The sequence below is a fragment of the Sinohyriopsis cumingii genome, chromosome 12, assembly GCF_028554795.1.
Source record: "Sinohyriopsis cumingii isolate HCF-2022 chromosome 12, ASM2855479v2, whole genome shotgun sequence".
Taxonomy (NCBI): Eukaryota; Metazoa; Mollusca; class Bivalvia; order Unionida; family Unionidae; genus Sinohyriopsis; species Sinohyriopsis cumingii.
The window spans coordinates 126,041,936-126,059,337 of NC_142972.1; the positions used below are offsets into that span (position 1 = coordinate 126,041,936).

The following is a 17,402-nucleotide window of genomic DNA, read 5'->3' on the forward strand; positions in this document are numbered from 1 at the left end:
AGAATGCAATTTGGTCGAAACAATGAATAAAGCAAAATCTGCATCTAATATGTTTGGGAATAAAGAAGGATTTAAGTGACACTATGCATGCTTTGCACTAAGTACTGAACATTATAGTTCAGCCTGGTCTCCCCAGTAAACTCACAGCCTGCAAATTATTTAGTCTGTATTTACCTTTTTTAATTTCATGTTGGAGAAATCAGAAAATATGCACATGCAAAATAATAACAAAATCAATCATACTACTTTATAACAGTTTAATAAGTGTCGGGACACCAAAAATGATTCTTAGTTTTACATGCATATGTCTTAGGACACAGAAAAAATTATTTTTTTCATGTCCCAAGATCTACAGCCATTACAGTAGTCAACAAAAAGAATTAATAACTGTCAAGTTTAGACACTGGCCCGTGGATAAGCCAACCCTTCTTCTTCCAGGGCTTTATTTTTTCCTAAATTATTCGGCTTATACGCGAGTATATACGGTAATCAAGTCCTTTTGGTCTTATAGCCCAGTTAGATAAACAAGCCCTCTTAGTCTTATTGCTTGTGAGCTAAATATTATGAGTTTGTGATGCCATCATCCTGAAGATGCTCAAACCTGGCATACAAAATTGTCTGTTGCCCTCTTTTGTGACTGTACACAGTTCCATGGAGTGTGAGCATTGATTAATAATGGGGGGCTAACATACAATCATAACCACTACTATTAGAGACAATAGGTTTTAATGAGGATAAATGGAAGAGTTATCGTTTGGGAAACAGACAGACTTGTATCTGTAATTTGTATTTCTATGCTAGAACAAAAAATGTATTCCATTAAATATAGAGTTGGACCAATTTATAGAGGAAGATGGCAATGTTGCCATAGCAACTATTATACTGCTCTTCATATTTCAGCTTTGGAGTTATTAGATCAAAAGATCATGTATAACACAGGTGGATGTTGGATTTCACTTTTACATACAGAGATAAGATTCCTTCCATTAAATCACAATGGTGCAGGTTTTAATTTGTAGAACTGACAATTTATGGTGGAAATTCTCCCCTCCATTTGAAACAAAAGGGTGGAAATACTCCTCTCCATTTGAAATGTGGGGAGGAGGATTTTCTGAATATACAAGTAATTAAATAAAGAAAAAAGATACTGAAAATAAAATGTACGATTTTCACTCATTTGGTTCAGTGGTACAATTATTTTTGCACAAGCACACATCCTAGAATGGACCCATTGAAATTTGAGTCTCTCTTTGAGTCATCACACAGGAATACAAATGCATTATTAGATGACCTTTATTATCATTATTACTGTAATGATTTACAAATGATATTGCATGTATTCACTATCTCTTGATATGTAAATTTCACATCCTAATCTATTATTGCCTTTGATATGTAAATTTCACATCCTAATCTATTATTGCCTTTGATATGTAAATTTCACATCCAAATCTATTATTGCCTTTGCTATATGTACCATGCAAGATATTCCAATATTCCAGTGCAAGACTTGATGAAGTAGACAATTTTCCCAATTTTAATACAATGTGGACTGATAATGAAAGATAAAATTTTGAAACTTTCATTGATGGATAATTTTTCATAATAAAATATTATGAACTCTAAATGACTGCATAATTCATCTGCATTGTGATGAGTTTCCTTAACTTTCATTTTCATGCATCCAACATTTAATTTCAATTTCATTGAGCAAAAACACTTTAAATTAGGCAAATATTACTTAATCAGAGTTATCATAACTTCTGAAAAATATCTGAATGTTTCAAATGAGGTCAATATTTTATGGCTGCTTACAATGGTATTTTGTGAAAGACTGCATGTTATTGGCATTTCTCAATTTAATAAACTCAAGGTCCATGGCTCAAACTAGACCAGGCTAAAAGAATACTTAATTCAGATTGAAGTATATTTTCATACTGGCAATATTAAACAGCAACCATCACTGGAGTCAGACTTAACAATGCCATGTCTAACCCCAATAAACTTCAAAACATGAATGGACTCAGCTCACTGGAGTCAGACTTAACAATGCCATGTCTAACCCCAATAAACTTCAAAACATGAATGGACTCAACTCACTGGAGTCAGACTTAACAATGCCATGTCTTACCCCAATAAACTTCAAAACATGAATGGACTCAGATCACTGGAGTCAGACTTAACAATGCCATGTCTAACCCCAATAAGCTTCAAAACATGAATGGACTCAGCTCACTGGAGTCAGACTTAACAATGCCATGTCTAACCCCAATAAACTTCAAAACATGAATGGACTCAGCTCACTGAGTCAGACTTAACAATGCCATGTCTAACCCCAATAAACTTCAAAACATGAATGGACTCAGCTCACTGGAGTCAGACTTAACAATGCCATGTCTAACCCCAATAAACTTCAAAACATGAATGGACTCAGCTCACTGAGTCAGACTTAACAATGCCATGTCTAACCCCAATAAACTTCAAAACATGAATGGACTCAGCTCACTGAGTCAGACTTAACAATGTCATGTCTAACCCCAATAAACTTCAAAACATGAATGGACTCAGCTCACTGGAGTCAGACTTAACAATGCCATGTCTAACCCCAATAAACTTCAAAACATGAATGGACTCAGCTCACTGGAGTCAGACTTAACAATGCCATGTCTAACCTCAATAAACTTCAAAACATGAATGGACTCAGCTCACTGGAGTCAGACTTAACAATGCCATGTCTAACCCCAATAAACTTCAAAACATGAATGGACTCAGCTCACTGGAGTCAGACTTAACAATGCCATGTCTAACCCCAATAAACTTCAAAACATGAATGGACTCAGCTCACTGAGTCAGACTTAACAATGCCATGTCTAACCCCAATAAACTTCAAAACATGAATGGACTCAGCTCACTGGAGTCAGACTTAACAATGCCATGTCTAACCCCAATAAACTTCAAAACATGAATGGACTCAGCTCACTGGAGTCAGACTTAACAATGCCATGTCTAACCCCAATAAACTTCAAAACATAAATGGACTCAGCTCACTGGAGTCAGACTTAACAATGCCATGTCTAACCCCAATAAACTTCAAAACATGAATGGACTCAGCTCACTGGAGTCAGACTTAACAATGCCATGTCTAACCCCAATAAACTTCAAAACATAAATGGACTCAGCTCACTGGAGTCAGACTTAACAATGCCATGTCTAACCCCAATAAACTTCAAAACATGAATGGACTCAGCTCACTGGAGTCAGACTTAACAATGCCATGTCTAACCCCAATAAACTTCAAAACTTAAATGGACTCAGATCACTGGAGTCAGACTTAACAATGCCATGTCTAACCCCAATAAACTTCAAAACATGAATGGACTCAGATCACTGGAGTCATACTTAACAATGCCATGTCTAACCCCAATAAACTTCAAAACATAAATGGACTCAGATCACTGGAGTCAGACTTAACAATGCCATGTCTAACCCCAATAAACTTCAAAACATGAATGGACTCAGATCACTGGAGTCAGACTTGACAATGCCATGTCTAACCCCAATAAACTTCAAAACAAGAATGGACTCAACTCACTGGAGTCAGACTTAACAATGCCATGTCTAACCCCAATAAACTTCAAAACATGAATGGACTCAGATCACTGGAGTCAGACTTAACAATGCCATGTCTAACCCCAATAAACTTCAAAACATAAATGGACTCAGATCACTGGAGTCAGACTTGACAATGCCATGTCTAACCCCAATAAACTTCAAAACAAGAATGGACTCAACTCACTGGAGTCAGACTTGACAATGCCATGTCTAACCCCAATAAACTTCAAAACAAGAATGGACTCAACTCACTGGAGTCAGACTTAACAATGCCATGTCTAACCCCAATAAACTTCAAAACATGAATGGACTCAGATCACTGGAGTCAGACTTAACAATGCCATGTCTAACCCCAATAAACTTCAAAACATAAATGGACTCAGATCACTGGAGTCAGACTTGACAATGCCATGTCTAACCCCAATAAACTTCAAAACAAGAATGGACTCAACTCACTGGAGTCAGACTTGACAATGCCATGTCTAACCCCAATAAACTTCAAAACAAGAATGGACTCAACTCACTGGAGTCAGACTTAACAATGCCATGTCTAACCCCAATAAACTTCAAAACATAAATGGACTCAGATCACTGGAGTCAGACTTGACAATGCCATGTCTAACCCCAATAAACTTCAAAACAAGAATGGACTCAGATCACTGGAGTCAGACTTAACAATGCCATGTCTAACCCCAATAAACTTCAAAACATGAATGGACTCAGCTCACTGGAGTCAGACTTAACAATGCCATGTCTAACCCCAATAAACTTCAAAACATGAATGGACTCAGCTCACTGGAGTCAGACTTAACAATGCCATGTCTAACCCCAATAAACTTCAAAACATGAATGGACTCAGATCACTGGAGTCAGACTTAACAATGCCATGTCTAACGCCAATAAACTTCAAAACATGAATGGACTCAGCTCACTGGAGTCAGACTTAACAATGCCATGTCTAACCCCAATAAACTTCAAAACAAGAATGGACTCAGCTCAATAATAATAACATTTTGTACTGTTACGTAGTCAAGTTTATTTTACTGCTATGTAGTCAGATCTTATTTTGTATTGTTACACAGTCAGTTTTTTAGATACCCCATCTGTAGATTAAACAAGATGTACATGCCTCACTTTTAGAAAATAGTAAATATCGCAGAAAAGGAACAGTTTGTATGTACACTAGTTAATATCTTTATTCCCTGACCTAAATTCAAAAACTTCACCAGAGAGACAGTCAGAGAAAAAGACAAGGGTAACACTCCAGGCCTTGACTAAATTTGAGGTAAGTGATAAAAAGTTCAGTAAATGTCAGGATATACAAGTTAAATAAAGTTTTAATTCCATAAATAACATGTCTAAGTTCTCAAAACCTCTAAAATGTTTTATTTTTTCTAGTGACCTTTTTGATAACAAAAATATTTTTTCACTATTTAAAAAAACAAACCTTAATCATACTCTTATGTATTGATGCACCTTAACTTAAAGCCCATCAAACAGAACTAATGACATAAAAAAAACAACAATTAACTTCAAAAAGTTTCCTTTATTTCAATGCAGGCTTGCATTTACATCAAATATTACCCTTCTGACCTTGATCCTTATTTTTCGACTCATGCATTAATCAAGATCTTACCTTTTCTTAGATTAGGGCTCAAATTTAGTGGTAATCTGCTAGCCTGGGGCTAGTAAATTTCCTGCCAGGATAGTAGTTTTCATAATTTCAATACTCTAAGGGCTAGTAAAGTTTCAGTTGTCACTAGTCATTGATATGTGGGAAGGACTAGTGAACATTCAGCAGGACTAGTAAATTTATACCAGTCCTTCTAGCTATAACAAAATATAAGTTAAATTCTACACCAATAGGTGAATCTGATTTCTGACTCCAGTGTTAATCAAATGATGCAGAAAGATGCAGCTAGCTGTTTCAACAATCCCTCCAGCTGGCCAATGAGATGATCAGATTTTCTGGCAACAGTTAAAGCTAACTGAATTTAAGCCTAGGGCCTGGTGATACAAGACACAACTTTGTAAAGTTTATCCACTGGGGAAAAGAAAATGCCATTTCCATCACTGCATCTTATGCTTCATGTTCCTTTCGAAACAGTCAAAAGCTTATTTTCTTGAAACTAAAATCCACATTTAGTATGCAGTAACATAAAAATATGATTCCATTATTTATTATCACCCAGTTCCTAGAGTACTTGTAAAACATACATCCCTGTACTCCACTACTTTGTCCCCCACACATCACTACTTTGTCCCCCACACATCCTTAATCTGTGTCCTAGGGTCATGTCCCTGGGTGGTGTGTAAAACAGACGCCATGGCTGATTCTAGTTGCATATATGGTCTTTTTGTATTCATGAAGAGTCTACGTAGTAATTGGGATCTCAAAAGTTTCCAAGTTATGACCCACTGGCGAAAACTGTATGTTCCTTGAGGCATGACCCTATCCTCAAGACTGCATTGAAATTCTACAACCATTGTGTACATATAAAGACCACCCCAAACCATATCCTGCTGTGGTTTGGTGTACGACGAGCTGCACACACACATACACACACACACACACACACACATACACACACATACACACACACACACACACACACATACACACACATGCAGCTTGGTATGACCATATGATTCTCATCTTCTCTTTAAGTGTGGGGATAAAAATGCCATTATTCCACTTTATTACAAACCTACACTCTAATATAGACTCTTAATTGCATTCCTTACTGAATCCAATGTCAATTTCATTGCTTAATTCATGTTTTTTCCACTACACTGGGCTTCAAGTATGACTCACTCTTCCTGAGTGACTTCTTTTTAGGACTGGTGGGACTGTTATTGTTTACTCTCTCAAGAATCTCCTTGGACTCTCTTGTCTCTCGAGAGGACTCCTTTGTCTCTCTATTAGTCTCTTTCAATTCCCTTGTTGTCTCCCTTGTGTCTCTTGTCGACTCTTTTGATGCTCTTGATTCCCTTGTCTCCCTAACAGACTCTCTTGTCTCTCTTGTAGACTCCCTAAGCTCCCTTGTAGATTCCCTTAACTCCTTTGAAGATTCTTTTGAATCCCTGGTTCCCACCTTCTCCTTTGTCTCTCTTACAAGATTTTTCAGCTCACTCTGTGATCAAGACATAACATATCAATATTAATTTCTTTTCTCAAAAAATTTATAGTTTCTGCAAAATTGCAAAATATTCTTTTGTAACCGATGCAAACTAATGACAAAAAGGTAACCTTTCTAAGTACATTCTGCTTCACTAAAACAAGAGGAACTAGTGGAATGGTGAGTAATTTGCTCAAATAAATATTCTCCCACCTCTCCAGCATCAAATTTGTGTGTGATTTATATTTTTTTAACATAAACAATTTCAGTCATATCGCTATGATGTCTGCAGTGTGACAGTTTATAGCGATGTCCAGCACTGCTGCATCCCACCCAGACACATTATCCTGACACCAGGCTGACCAGTCCTAACACTAACTTCTTAATGCTGAGTGCCAACCAAATCAGCTTCAAGTACCATTTTATAAGTCTCTGGTATGACTCAGCTGGGGTTTGAACCCAATATGTCCTGCATTGAAGGTGGAAGCTCTAACCACAGAGGCCACCGGAGTGGTCACATCAAGATGGAAATGAGTCTATGGTCAAAATAGGCCATAATGTTTTTGATCATGTCCATATGATATGTATATTTAGTTTATATTGTGCTTGACTGTTGTGATTGAGGGTAGAGTTTTTGTCTAACAGACTAGTGTCATATAAAACCTACCTGATTTTTGTCATGATTATTAGTGGTAAACATGATGGTTACTAAAATTGAAGTTCAAATCCTGACCTTGTTTGCAAATTAGCGAATTTTTCCATGACCAATCATCCACATCTATTCTAGGGAATTCTACTGCACAGGTCAGGTGACAGCTTATAAATAAATAGAAGTTCTGTAAACAAAGTTTTCATTCCTGTTTCATATTAGTTTTTGGGAATCTATGATCAGAGTTTGCAGTTAAGAAATAATTCATGAAAAGAGTTGTAACAAACATAATTTACTAAGTTTCACAGCTATCCACTAAAACTGGCAAGAGGGGTTGTTTTAATAAAATTCTGTCATATACATTGCATCCAGCTTTAAGTCAACAAGAGCTTATCCTTCTGATGATGACAATAATACTTATTTTGTTTAACAGTGATTTTCTTATATGTGCATCAGGTGATGACAATGATTATTTACCATGACAATTCATCAACAAGAGACCACTGAGGCCTGATCTCACTCACCTGGGAAACTGACGTGTGAGCTTGTGAATGCAAATTCACACACATACAGACACTGCAGTTGGGAAAAATATCTTGGAGCACATAGTTGCTACATTGTATTTAAATCTTGATTTAATTTATCTTGTTTCTTAGATCATATATGCAGAATCACTTTCTTGGCATAAAAAGGACACATTTATACAGCCAGCATTCTTTCCTTGATTTTTTCTCGCCCTTTGGGACTAGGCACTTACTTGAAACTTGGAAACCAGTCTAACCCCATCCTTAAAGTACACACCCTTACCTGCTGTTATACAGGGAATTAACCTGCGCAGTCAGCATGGATCAATGAGTCTGTCCTTATCCCTCTGTGAAGGTACGGTGGGTTTATGGTTAAGATGCTGGATTTGTGACCAGAAGGTTGAGGGCTCAATTCCCACAATCGTCATTACTAGGCACTGATCTCGCTCGGAATTTAACTCATCAGCGATCTTTATAATACACGCTTGCATACCAAATCGGATTAAAAATATAGCCTCTACACTGTTCACAAGTTCAGCCACTCTGAAGCATGATCACCTCATCGATGATATACATGGTCATCACTCATAATCAAAATTATCTGATGTCTTGATGCCTCAATCTTATTTAACAAATCTCAAACATCTTATCAGAAATATGGCCTATGTAGTGAATACAAATTCAGCCAATAAGATACAATATCATTTCATTAGCATACATGGATATCACTCACAATCAAATGCATCTAATGCCTTTATGATATAAGCTTACAACCAAATCTGGTTAAAATTGAAGCTTCTCGAGTCTTCAGAAGCAACTGTGTTTGAATGGATGGATGACAATTGATGGACGATGGACAAAAGCCCATATATCAACTCACTTGGCTTAAGGGCAGTGGAGCTAAAATCTGCAAGACTAGTTGCACTAACGAGATTAAGCCAAACTCTGCATTAAGCTACAAGACAAAAAGGGCAATAACTCGCACAAAAATTAACTAATTTGTGGATATGCACATCGTTAGGTGATGACCTAATATTGACCAATTTTCATTTTAAAAAAATGCAGAAATTGGTTGCAATTACAAGATTGTGTCAAATATAGCAACAAGACCACAAATGCAATAACTTGATAAAATATATACGAACAAAGTGATTTGCTGACATGTGGCAATCCATCCAAAATCAAGGAAAAAATATGGATAAAAGCAAGAAAGGAAGTTTTAATGTAACATTTAACTAAATTACCTAAACAAGTTTTATGTGAAAGTTGGGAACTACATATTTTATTTAGTTTTTAAATTTGTCTAAAATTTCTGAATACAAATACTTATGGTGTCAGTGTTCAATTAAAAAAGATTCTGAATTGTTAAACCAACTCCACAGATAGTTTTTAGCTGTGAATTTGATACTTTGCTCTGAATTGTTAAAAACTGTCAACTCTCTTCTTTTTTACTGTCAGCCAGGAGGAACTAAACAGCCAGATTTTGCAAAAGATACTTTTTTTGTTGTATTAACTACAATATTTTTGGTTCTTTTTCTGATGGCAAATTTTTTTTGTTCTCCACAGGAATAATCAGGATTCTCTCACATACAAACAGCTTTAACATACATTTTCTTAATAACTGTTTAGTAACCTGTGTTACATTAAGAATAGAAAATTTCATTCACGAAACCATCATCTTTGTACCTCTTATCAAAATTCACCGTAGCAGCAATTTTTCTTTATCTTTCATTTGTATGTCCTAACAATAATTAAAAATGTTTTAAAACGCCATGGTAATAAGAGTTTAACTTAGTTAAATCCCCAATGCTGGCATTATGTACAAAAGTCGCAGATGCCAAATCATCTGAATAATACTGAATCTTGAAAGATACTGGCCCTAATAATTGTTGAGTTCCATTAAAACCAGATAATATCAAAGATTAATCACATTAAGAACCATGTAATTTTTTCTTTCAAACTGAGATAACTTGCCCTTTTCCACATGTAAACGAATTAATCTGAAGTAGATTGACAACATGCATGGGTCAACCGAATTCAACTGAAAGCTGGCGCACAAGATCCAAAGACATCTCCATTGTAAATATAAGAATCTAACACTATACTATGTCAGATTATCTTCATCCCAAGTTTGCCCGTCAATGTATATTCAAGCACCCAAGCTGATCACGACTATACACCGGAGACTTACTTTTTTCCTAATACATGCTTTTTCTTTATTGATCCACTTTACAAAAGAGGGCCTGCCAATCTTCATTCCCTCTTGAATCAATTTGTGCAGAGTGTGCAAATGTTGGTGTTATAAGATTAGTCACTAAGAGAATTTGTCAAATGTATCACACCATTACTTCTGTAGCACTACCAAAGAAGACAAGAATTTTAAGTAACTTCATATACTGAATTAAGGGAGGCATCTCCTAATTCTAAACTAATTCTGATTGTCATTTAAACCTAACATCTTCATTATTTCAAAGAATGGTTTATGTCAGAGAGCTTTTTTAACAAATCATTTCCTTCCTTCCAAACTTTAAATAGATTGGAAGAATGGTGAAATTTATGATAAATGGTGGCATTTGGGGGTTTAAAATCATATGCAGAAAATTAGAAGTTATTAGTTCATAACACCAGAGAGGAACTATTTATATACAAAGTAGTCCTCCTGTGTGCCTGGAAACTTTTGTAAACAATGGCTAAAATAGACTGTAATTATTATTACTTTTATAGTAACTGGTATTTGCATGAAGTAAACTTTATATTTTGCAAATTTAACGAATCCATGAAGCTTGGAAATCGATTACAAAGTATACATGAATGCCCTTAGCTTTGCTATAGATGTTTATGCAGTTTATAATTGATTACACAGTATACCGGAATGCCCTTGGCTTTGCTTTGGATGTTTATGCAGTTTATAATCAATTACACAGTATACATGAATGCCCTTAGCTTTACTATGGATGTTTATGCAGTTTATAATCGATTACACAGTATACATGAATGCCCTTAGCATTGCTTTGGATGTTTATGCAGTTTATAATCGATTACACAGTATACCGGAATGCCCTTAGCTTGGCTTTGGATGTTTATGCAGTTTATAATCAATTACACAGTATACATGAATGCCCTTAGCTTTGCTATGGATGTTTATGCAGTTTATAATCGATTACACAGTATACATGAATGCCCTTAGCATTGCTTTGGATGTTTATGCAGTTTATAATCGATTACACAGTATACCGGAATGCCCTTAGCTTGGCTTTGGATGTTTATGCAGTTTATATTCAATTACACAGTATACATGAATGCCCTTAGCTTTACTATGGATGTTTATGCAGTTTATAATCGATTACACAGTATACATGAATGCCCTTAGCTTTGCTTTGGATGTTTATGCAGTTTATAATCAATTACACAGTATACCAGAATGCCCTTAGCTTTGCTTTGGATGTTTATGCAGTTATAATTGATTACACAGTATACTGGAATGTCCTTAGCTTTGCTTTGGATGTTTATGCAGTTTATAATTGATTACACAGTATACATGAATGCCCTTAGCTTTGCTTTGGATGTTTATGCAGTTTATAATCGATTACACAGTATACCGGAATGCCCTTAGCTTGGCTTTGGATGTTTATGCAGTTTATAACCAATTACATGTACACAGTATACATGAATGCCCTTAGCTTTGCTATGGATGTTTATGCAGTTTATAATTGATTACACAGTATACCGGAATGTCCTTAGCTTTGCTATGGCTGTTCATGCATTTTATAATTGATTTTTCAAGCTTCAAGAATCCTGTCCAATATGAAGTTAACTTCTTACCTAAACTCAGATAAGATATATACCAACCTCAGTGAATCTGTACATCAGTTTGCAGTTCTTAAGGTTGCGTTTCTTTTGGATGTGAATAAGACCTTGTTCCAAACAGAAGGCACTGTTCTCTGCATCATTCAATACCTGAGTAACAGAGAAAATGGTCATTTTTAAAGAACTAAGATTCACGTGGTACAAATACACTAGATACCATTCCTATACAGTATGTCTATGGCTATACCTATACAGCACATCTATGGTCATACCTTTACAGTATATATATGGTAATACCTCTATAGTACATCAATGGTCATATCTATACAGTACATCTATAACCATGCCTATACAGTACATCTATGGCTATACACATACAGTACATTTATGGTCATACTTTTACAGTACATATATGGTAATACCTCTATAGTACATCAATGGTCATATCTATACAGTACATCTATAACCATGCCTATACAGCACATCTATGGTCATACCTTTACAGTATATATATGGTAATACCTCTATAGTACATCAATGGTCATATCTATACAGTACATCTATAACCATGCCTATACAGTACATCTATGGCTATACACATACAGTACATTTATGGTCATACTTTTACAGTACATATATGGTAATACTTGTATAGTACATCAATGGTCATACTTATAGTGTACTTCTATAACCATACCTATGCAGTACATCTATGGCCATACCTATACAGTACATACATGATCTTACCTATACAGTAGATCTATGGTCATACCTATACAGTACATCTATGGCTATACCTGTACAGTACATCAATGGTCATACCTATACAGTATATCAATGGTAAATACCTATATGTCACATCAACGGTCATACCTATACAGTACATCTATGACCTACCTAGACAGTACATCTATGGCCATAGATATACAGTATATCTATGGCCATACCTTTACGTTACATCTATGGTCATACCTATACATCTATGGTCATACCTATACAGTACATCTATGGCTATACATGTACAGTACATATATGGTCATACCTTTACAGTACATCTATGGCCATACCTGTATAGTAGTACATCAATGGTCATACCTATACAGTACATCAATGGTAAATACCTATATGTCACATCTATGGTCATACCTATACAGTATATCTATGACCTACCTAGACAGTACATATATGGCCATACCTATACATTACATCCATGGTTATACCTATACAGTACTTATATGGCTATAACTATACAGTACATCTATGGACATACCTATATAGTACATCAAAGGTCATACTTATACAGCACATCAATGGTCATATCTATACAGTACATCTATGGCTATACCTATACAGTACATCTATAGTCATACCTTTAGTACATCTATGGCCATAACTGTATGGCCACAGATGTACTAAAGGTATGATCATACATATACAGTACATTAATGGCCATACCTATACAGTACATCTATGGTCATACCTATACAGTACATTCTGGACTTTTCTAGGATAAATTCCCATTTGAACAAACTCAAAGACCTCCCAAAACTCCCAAGAATCACCACACTGCATGAAATGGCAACAATTAATTGAATATTGTGAATCCTTGTGAGAGAGTGAGCCGAAATTGCATGCATGGAACTAGTAACTGATAGCAAACAAGATTTGGTGCTAATAACTCTATCCAAGGGGAGAACACTCCTTTTTGTCTCACTCCCATCTTTACAAGCAGATAACTTCTGCCCCTACTGTTGTTAAAATAAGCTGAAAGATTGAAAGATGTGGTGAATGTCTTTCTTGGCTGGGGTTGGGGTTGATTTTCAAGGTAGAAGTTGAACTCTTACTGTCTAATGATCAGAAAACATACCTAAAAGAAACCAGACCACTGTGACCTTGACATCTGACCTAAATACTATTATGTATATTTGATTTAATTTAATTGTTTGTTTGTTAGTTTAAATTTTTTTTATTCCATTACATGCTACTGTAATGTAACTTTATTGACTAGATTTTATATTGTTCACTTCTGACTGATTTTCTTAATTTTTGACGTAAACAACTATATAGAAACATTGTATCTAATGCTGACCTAGTTCCTGCCCTTGATCCAGACCAAGTGATAGTTTGAGGTAAACAACTTTTTTCTTTTCTTTCTCAGAGTAAGATTCATAAAGAGGAATCGCGGCCATACTTGGAGTAAGTGACAAATAACTGGTAAAAACTGTTACAAACTGTTTTTTTTTGGAGGATTGACCCACATACTGGCATCTGTTTTGCATTGTAGTTAGATTTATTACTGATGTTTTGAGAAATAATATTTATTCTCACCTACACACTTGAGAAGTTAAAGTGTTTTATACTGTAAACAGTTTTGGGCTAATTTTTTTGTTCTCTTCAATTTATTTGGATTTCAAGTTTGTTTTACCTGGAAATATTAGTATTTTAAATTAATTTTTAGACAAAGACATTTATCGAAATTTTATACAGATTTCAAAAACTGGAATATCATTTTCTTTGATTCAACAAAGAACTGTTGACACATCAGCATGATGCTGACCACAGGACTTCTATTTTTAAATTCTTGGATTATTTTTGGATTTGATTTGGAAAACCTTAAGTTTGTTTTCTCATTTTTTTACCTCGTTTTTCTAGGGAAATAAATTATTTGTTAAATTTTACAATGCTTGTTGTCTTCACTTTTTTTGTCTGTTACTTTTGCAAGAGCCTAAACACGTAACAATACCAGCAGCAATATTTACATCCATGGTAATCACATTCCTGTGACTGATGTCACTTCACCCATGGCAACAAAAGCTAGTACTGCCAGATCCGAGAATATTAACCATCTCTCAACAAACTAAAATTTAAACAGCTACTCCCCATTACAATAAAACTTTAGCAGCTTTACTGTCAGTCTTTTGGGATATTCCTTTCCCAAAACACATCTGTGGGTGACATCTGTTTAATCCTCTGAGGAGAACAGAGGAAACTGTCATTAAAAAAACAACAACACTTTAACCAAAAGATGATGCCAGATGTACAGGCAGATGGATGGATGGACAGGCAATGTATAAGCAACATATCTCTTGCAACTTTCATCACAGGCAAAACAAATGTGTCATAAGCTTTCCTGTTCAGTTTACAATGTGGGACAAAAACAAGATTACCATAGAAAGGTAGCAAATCTTTCCTGAGACATCACAAATATGAATTTCTTCCAGAATATCTGTCTTATGCCCTGTTTTTGTCACTTTGGGCTGGATTCTCTCGCTGGACTTCAGGCCTGCTTCAATCAGTTGCTGTCTCTGCTCAAGCTCTTTCTTGCTGAAATACAGTTTAACATGTTTTGGAAGGTTACTTAAGGGGCCATTAAATTCTGTTCTTTATATGAAGGTGACACAAAAATATAAATACCTTAAAACAAACATGAAGGGAATGATGCTCTACCGACTTAAAAGAATTTCCAGGAATCCACAACATACCATTTCTTTGTTTTAATTGCTGAATGTTGAATTCATCTGCGTTATTCTGTAGCAATAACAAAATGTAAAACCTGACATGATTAGAAGTCTTTTGATAAAATTCCAAGTTGATATGACCCCAATCCAGGAGGAGTAGCAATAACAAGACTTGTATGATAGTTGCACCATGACAGCCATATTAGATTTCACATCAGGATCATTTTCATCTAGGATTAACCAGATGTCATAAGAAGTCTACAGGTGGGAACCCCATCTTAATATGACTTCCTGTTCTGGAGAAGTAATAACAGTAGTTTCAAGATGGCTGCCATGATGGCCATACTGAATACCATATTTGTTTAGGATCAATCAAACCTTGGGATAAACACACATTCAAAGTTTAATGGCAGTAGTTTAGGAAAAGTAGCAATACCAAACTTGCATTAACAGGAAGGACAACATATGATGGACATCAAGCCATCCCACAAGTTCTTCTGGTCTATGACCAGTGGAGCTAAAAAGGGATTTATCAACTAGGCATTTTTAACAGATGTCCATTAAATGCAGGTGTGCCTAAGTCAGGATTCAATGTACAACGCTGGTCAATTTCAACTGATTGATTTAGCTGAAATAGTCTCTTTAATAGCTCTTATCTTTCTTGTGTGTAGTGTATCTAATGTAACAAGAGTTCTCTAAAAACACTGACGAACTTCTGCTCAAAAATAATTTCATGGAGTCCAAGATAAAACCATTTCTTTATTTTAACTGCTGAATGCTGAAACCATCTCTGACATTCATGAGTGATAACAAGATTTTCAATGTGGCTGCTGTGCTGGTCATATCAGCACCATTTCTTTTAGGACCAACTAGATATCTTTTAGAAGTCTTGTGCTGCAGGGGTTCTAGGTGGCCGAGTGGTCTAAGGCACTTTCCTTTATAGATAACTGAAACCCATTCTGTCTGCAAAGTATCTCATGTTGGCCAATGTGTGTATGTGTTGGGCCAATGTCTGTATGTGTTGGGCCAATGTGTTTATGTGTTGGGCCAAAGTGTGTATGTGTTGGGCCAATGTCTTTATGTGTCGAGCCAATGTGTTTATGTGTTGGGCCAATGTGTGTATGTGTTGGGCCAATGTGTGTATGTGTTGAGCCAGTGTGTTTATGTGTTGAGCCAATGTGTGTATGTGTTGGGCCAATGTGTTTATGTGTTGAGCCAATGTGTTTATGTGTTGAGCAAATGTGTGTACGTGTTGGGCCAATGTGTGCATGTGTTGGGCCAATGTGATTATGTGTTGGGCAAATGTGTGTATGTGTTGGACCAATGTGTTTATGTGTTGAGCAAATGTGTGTATGTGTTGGGCCAATGTGTTTATGTGTTGGGCCAATGTATGTGTTGAGCAAATGTGTGTATGTGTTGGGCCAATGTGTTTATGTGTTGGGCAAATGTGTGTACGTGTTGGGCCAATGTGTTTATGTGTTGAGCAAATGTGTGTATGTGTTGGGCCAATGTGTTTATGTGTTGGGCAAATGTGTGTTTGTGAAAAAGTTTGTCAGTAGCTTCATGTGGGTCAGTAGTTCCTTCCAGGTTCTTCCTCCACCAGATATACTGGCTGCCATGTACTGCCAATCATGTGGTGAAATATGACATTAAGCTTACAAATTTTGCTGAAAACCTCAGGTTATAAAAACCATTCTTTCAGAAGGAGTAGTGGCAATACAATTTATTTTTATAGCCATTGTATTAGCCCTTGTATTAGCCCTTGTATTAGCCATTGGATGTAATACTGGCACCATTTTCATTTAAGACCAAATAGTTACCTTAGTATTTTGGCGAAACTTGATATTGATATTGATATATGAAAGGAGTAGTGATAACAAGATTTTCAAGATGGTGCCATGGTGGTCATATTGGATATCAGACTGGACAACGTAAGAAATCTGGTGAAAACCCAATGCCAATATGAACACCCATTAAGGAGCAGAAATAACAGATTTTCAAGATGACCATCATAGCAGCCATACTGGACATGGAACTGTCACCATCTCCAGTGGGGATAAGCAGACATCATAATAACTGTTTATGCAAAAAACCCAAGTTCCTATGACCAGTCATCATGTAGGAGTATCGATGACAAGATTTTCAACATGGTAATCATATATTTGAATCAGCACTATTGTCATTTTGGACAAACTAGTCTTCTGATCAAAACCACCTTCCAATATGACCTTCT

At 35.9% G+C, this 17,402-nt stretch overlaps 1 protein-coding gene and 1 long non-coding RNA gene across 4 annotated transcripts in view; both read right to left on the reverse strand.

The window, feature by feature from the left end:
• Window positions 1–242: 242 nt before the first annotated feature.
• On the reverse strand, window positions 243–2,514 carry LOC149787411 (uncharacterized). The gene is made up of 2 exons (XR_016425163.1): window positions 1,463–2,514; window positions 243–1,424 (listed from the first exon to the last, which is right to left on the reverse strand). It is a non-coding gene; the product is annotated as an uncharacterized LOC149787411 (long non-coding RNA).
• A 2,629-nt stretch (window positions 2,515–5,143) lies between these two features.
• LOC149787412 (protein Jumonji-like) overlaps window positions 5,144–17,402 on the reverse strand; it is an 88,256-nt gene continuing 75,997 nt past the window's right edge. For all 3 annotated transcript variants that reach the window (XM_089978023.1, XM_089978020.1, XM_089978021.1), the window contains exons 20-22: window positions 14,879–15,035; window positions 11,754–11,861; window positions 5,144–6,746 (exon numbers count right to left, since the gene is read on the reverse strand). In XM_089978023.1, the coding sequence (XP_089834149.1) occupies window positions 6,387–6,746; window positions 11,754–11,861; window positions 14,879–15,035 (625 nt within the window). In that variant the 3' untranslated portion in view covers window positions 5,144–6,386. The remainder of the gene's footprint in view (window positions 6,747–11,753; window positions 11,862–14,878; window positions 15,036–17,402) is intronic.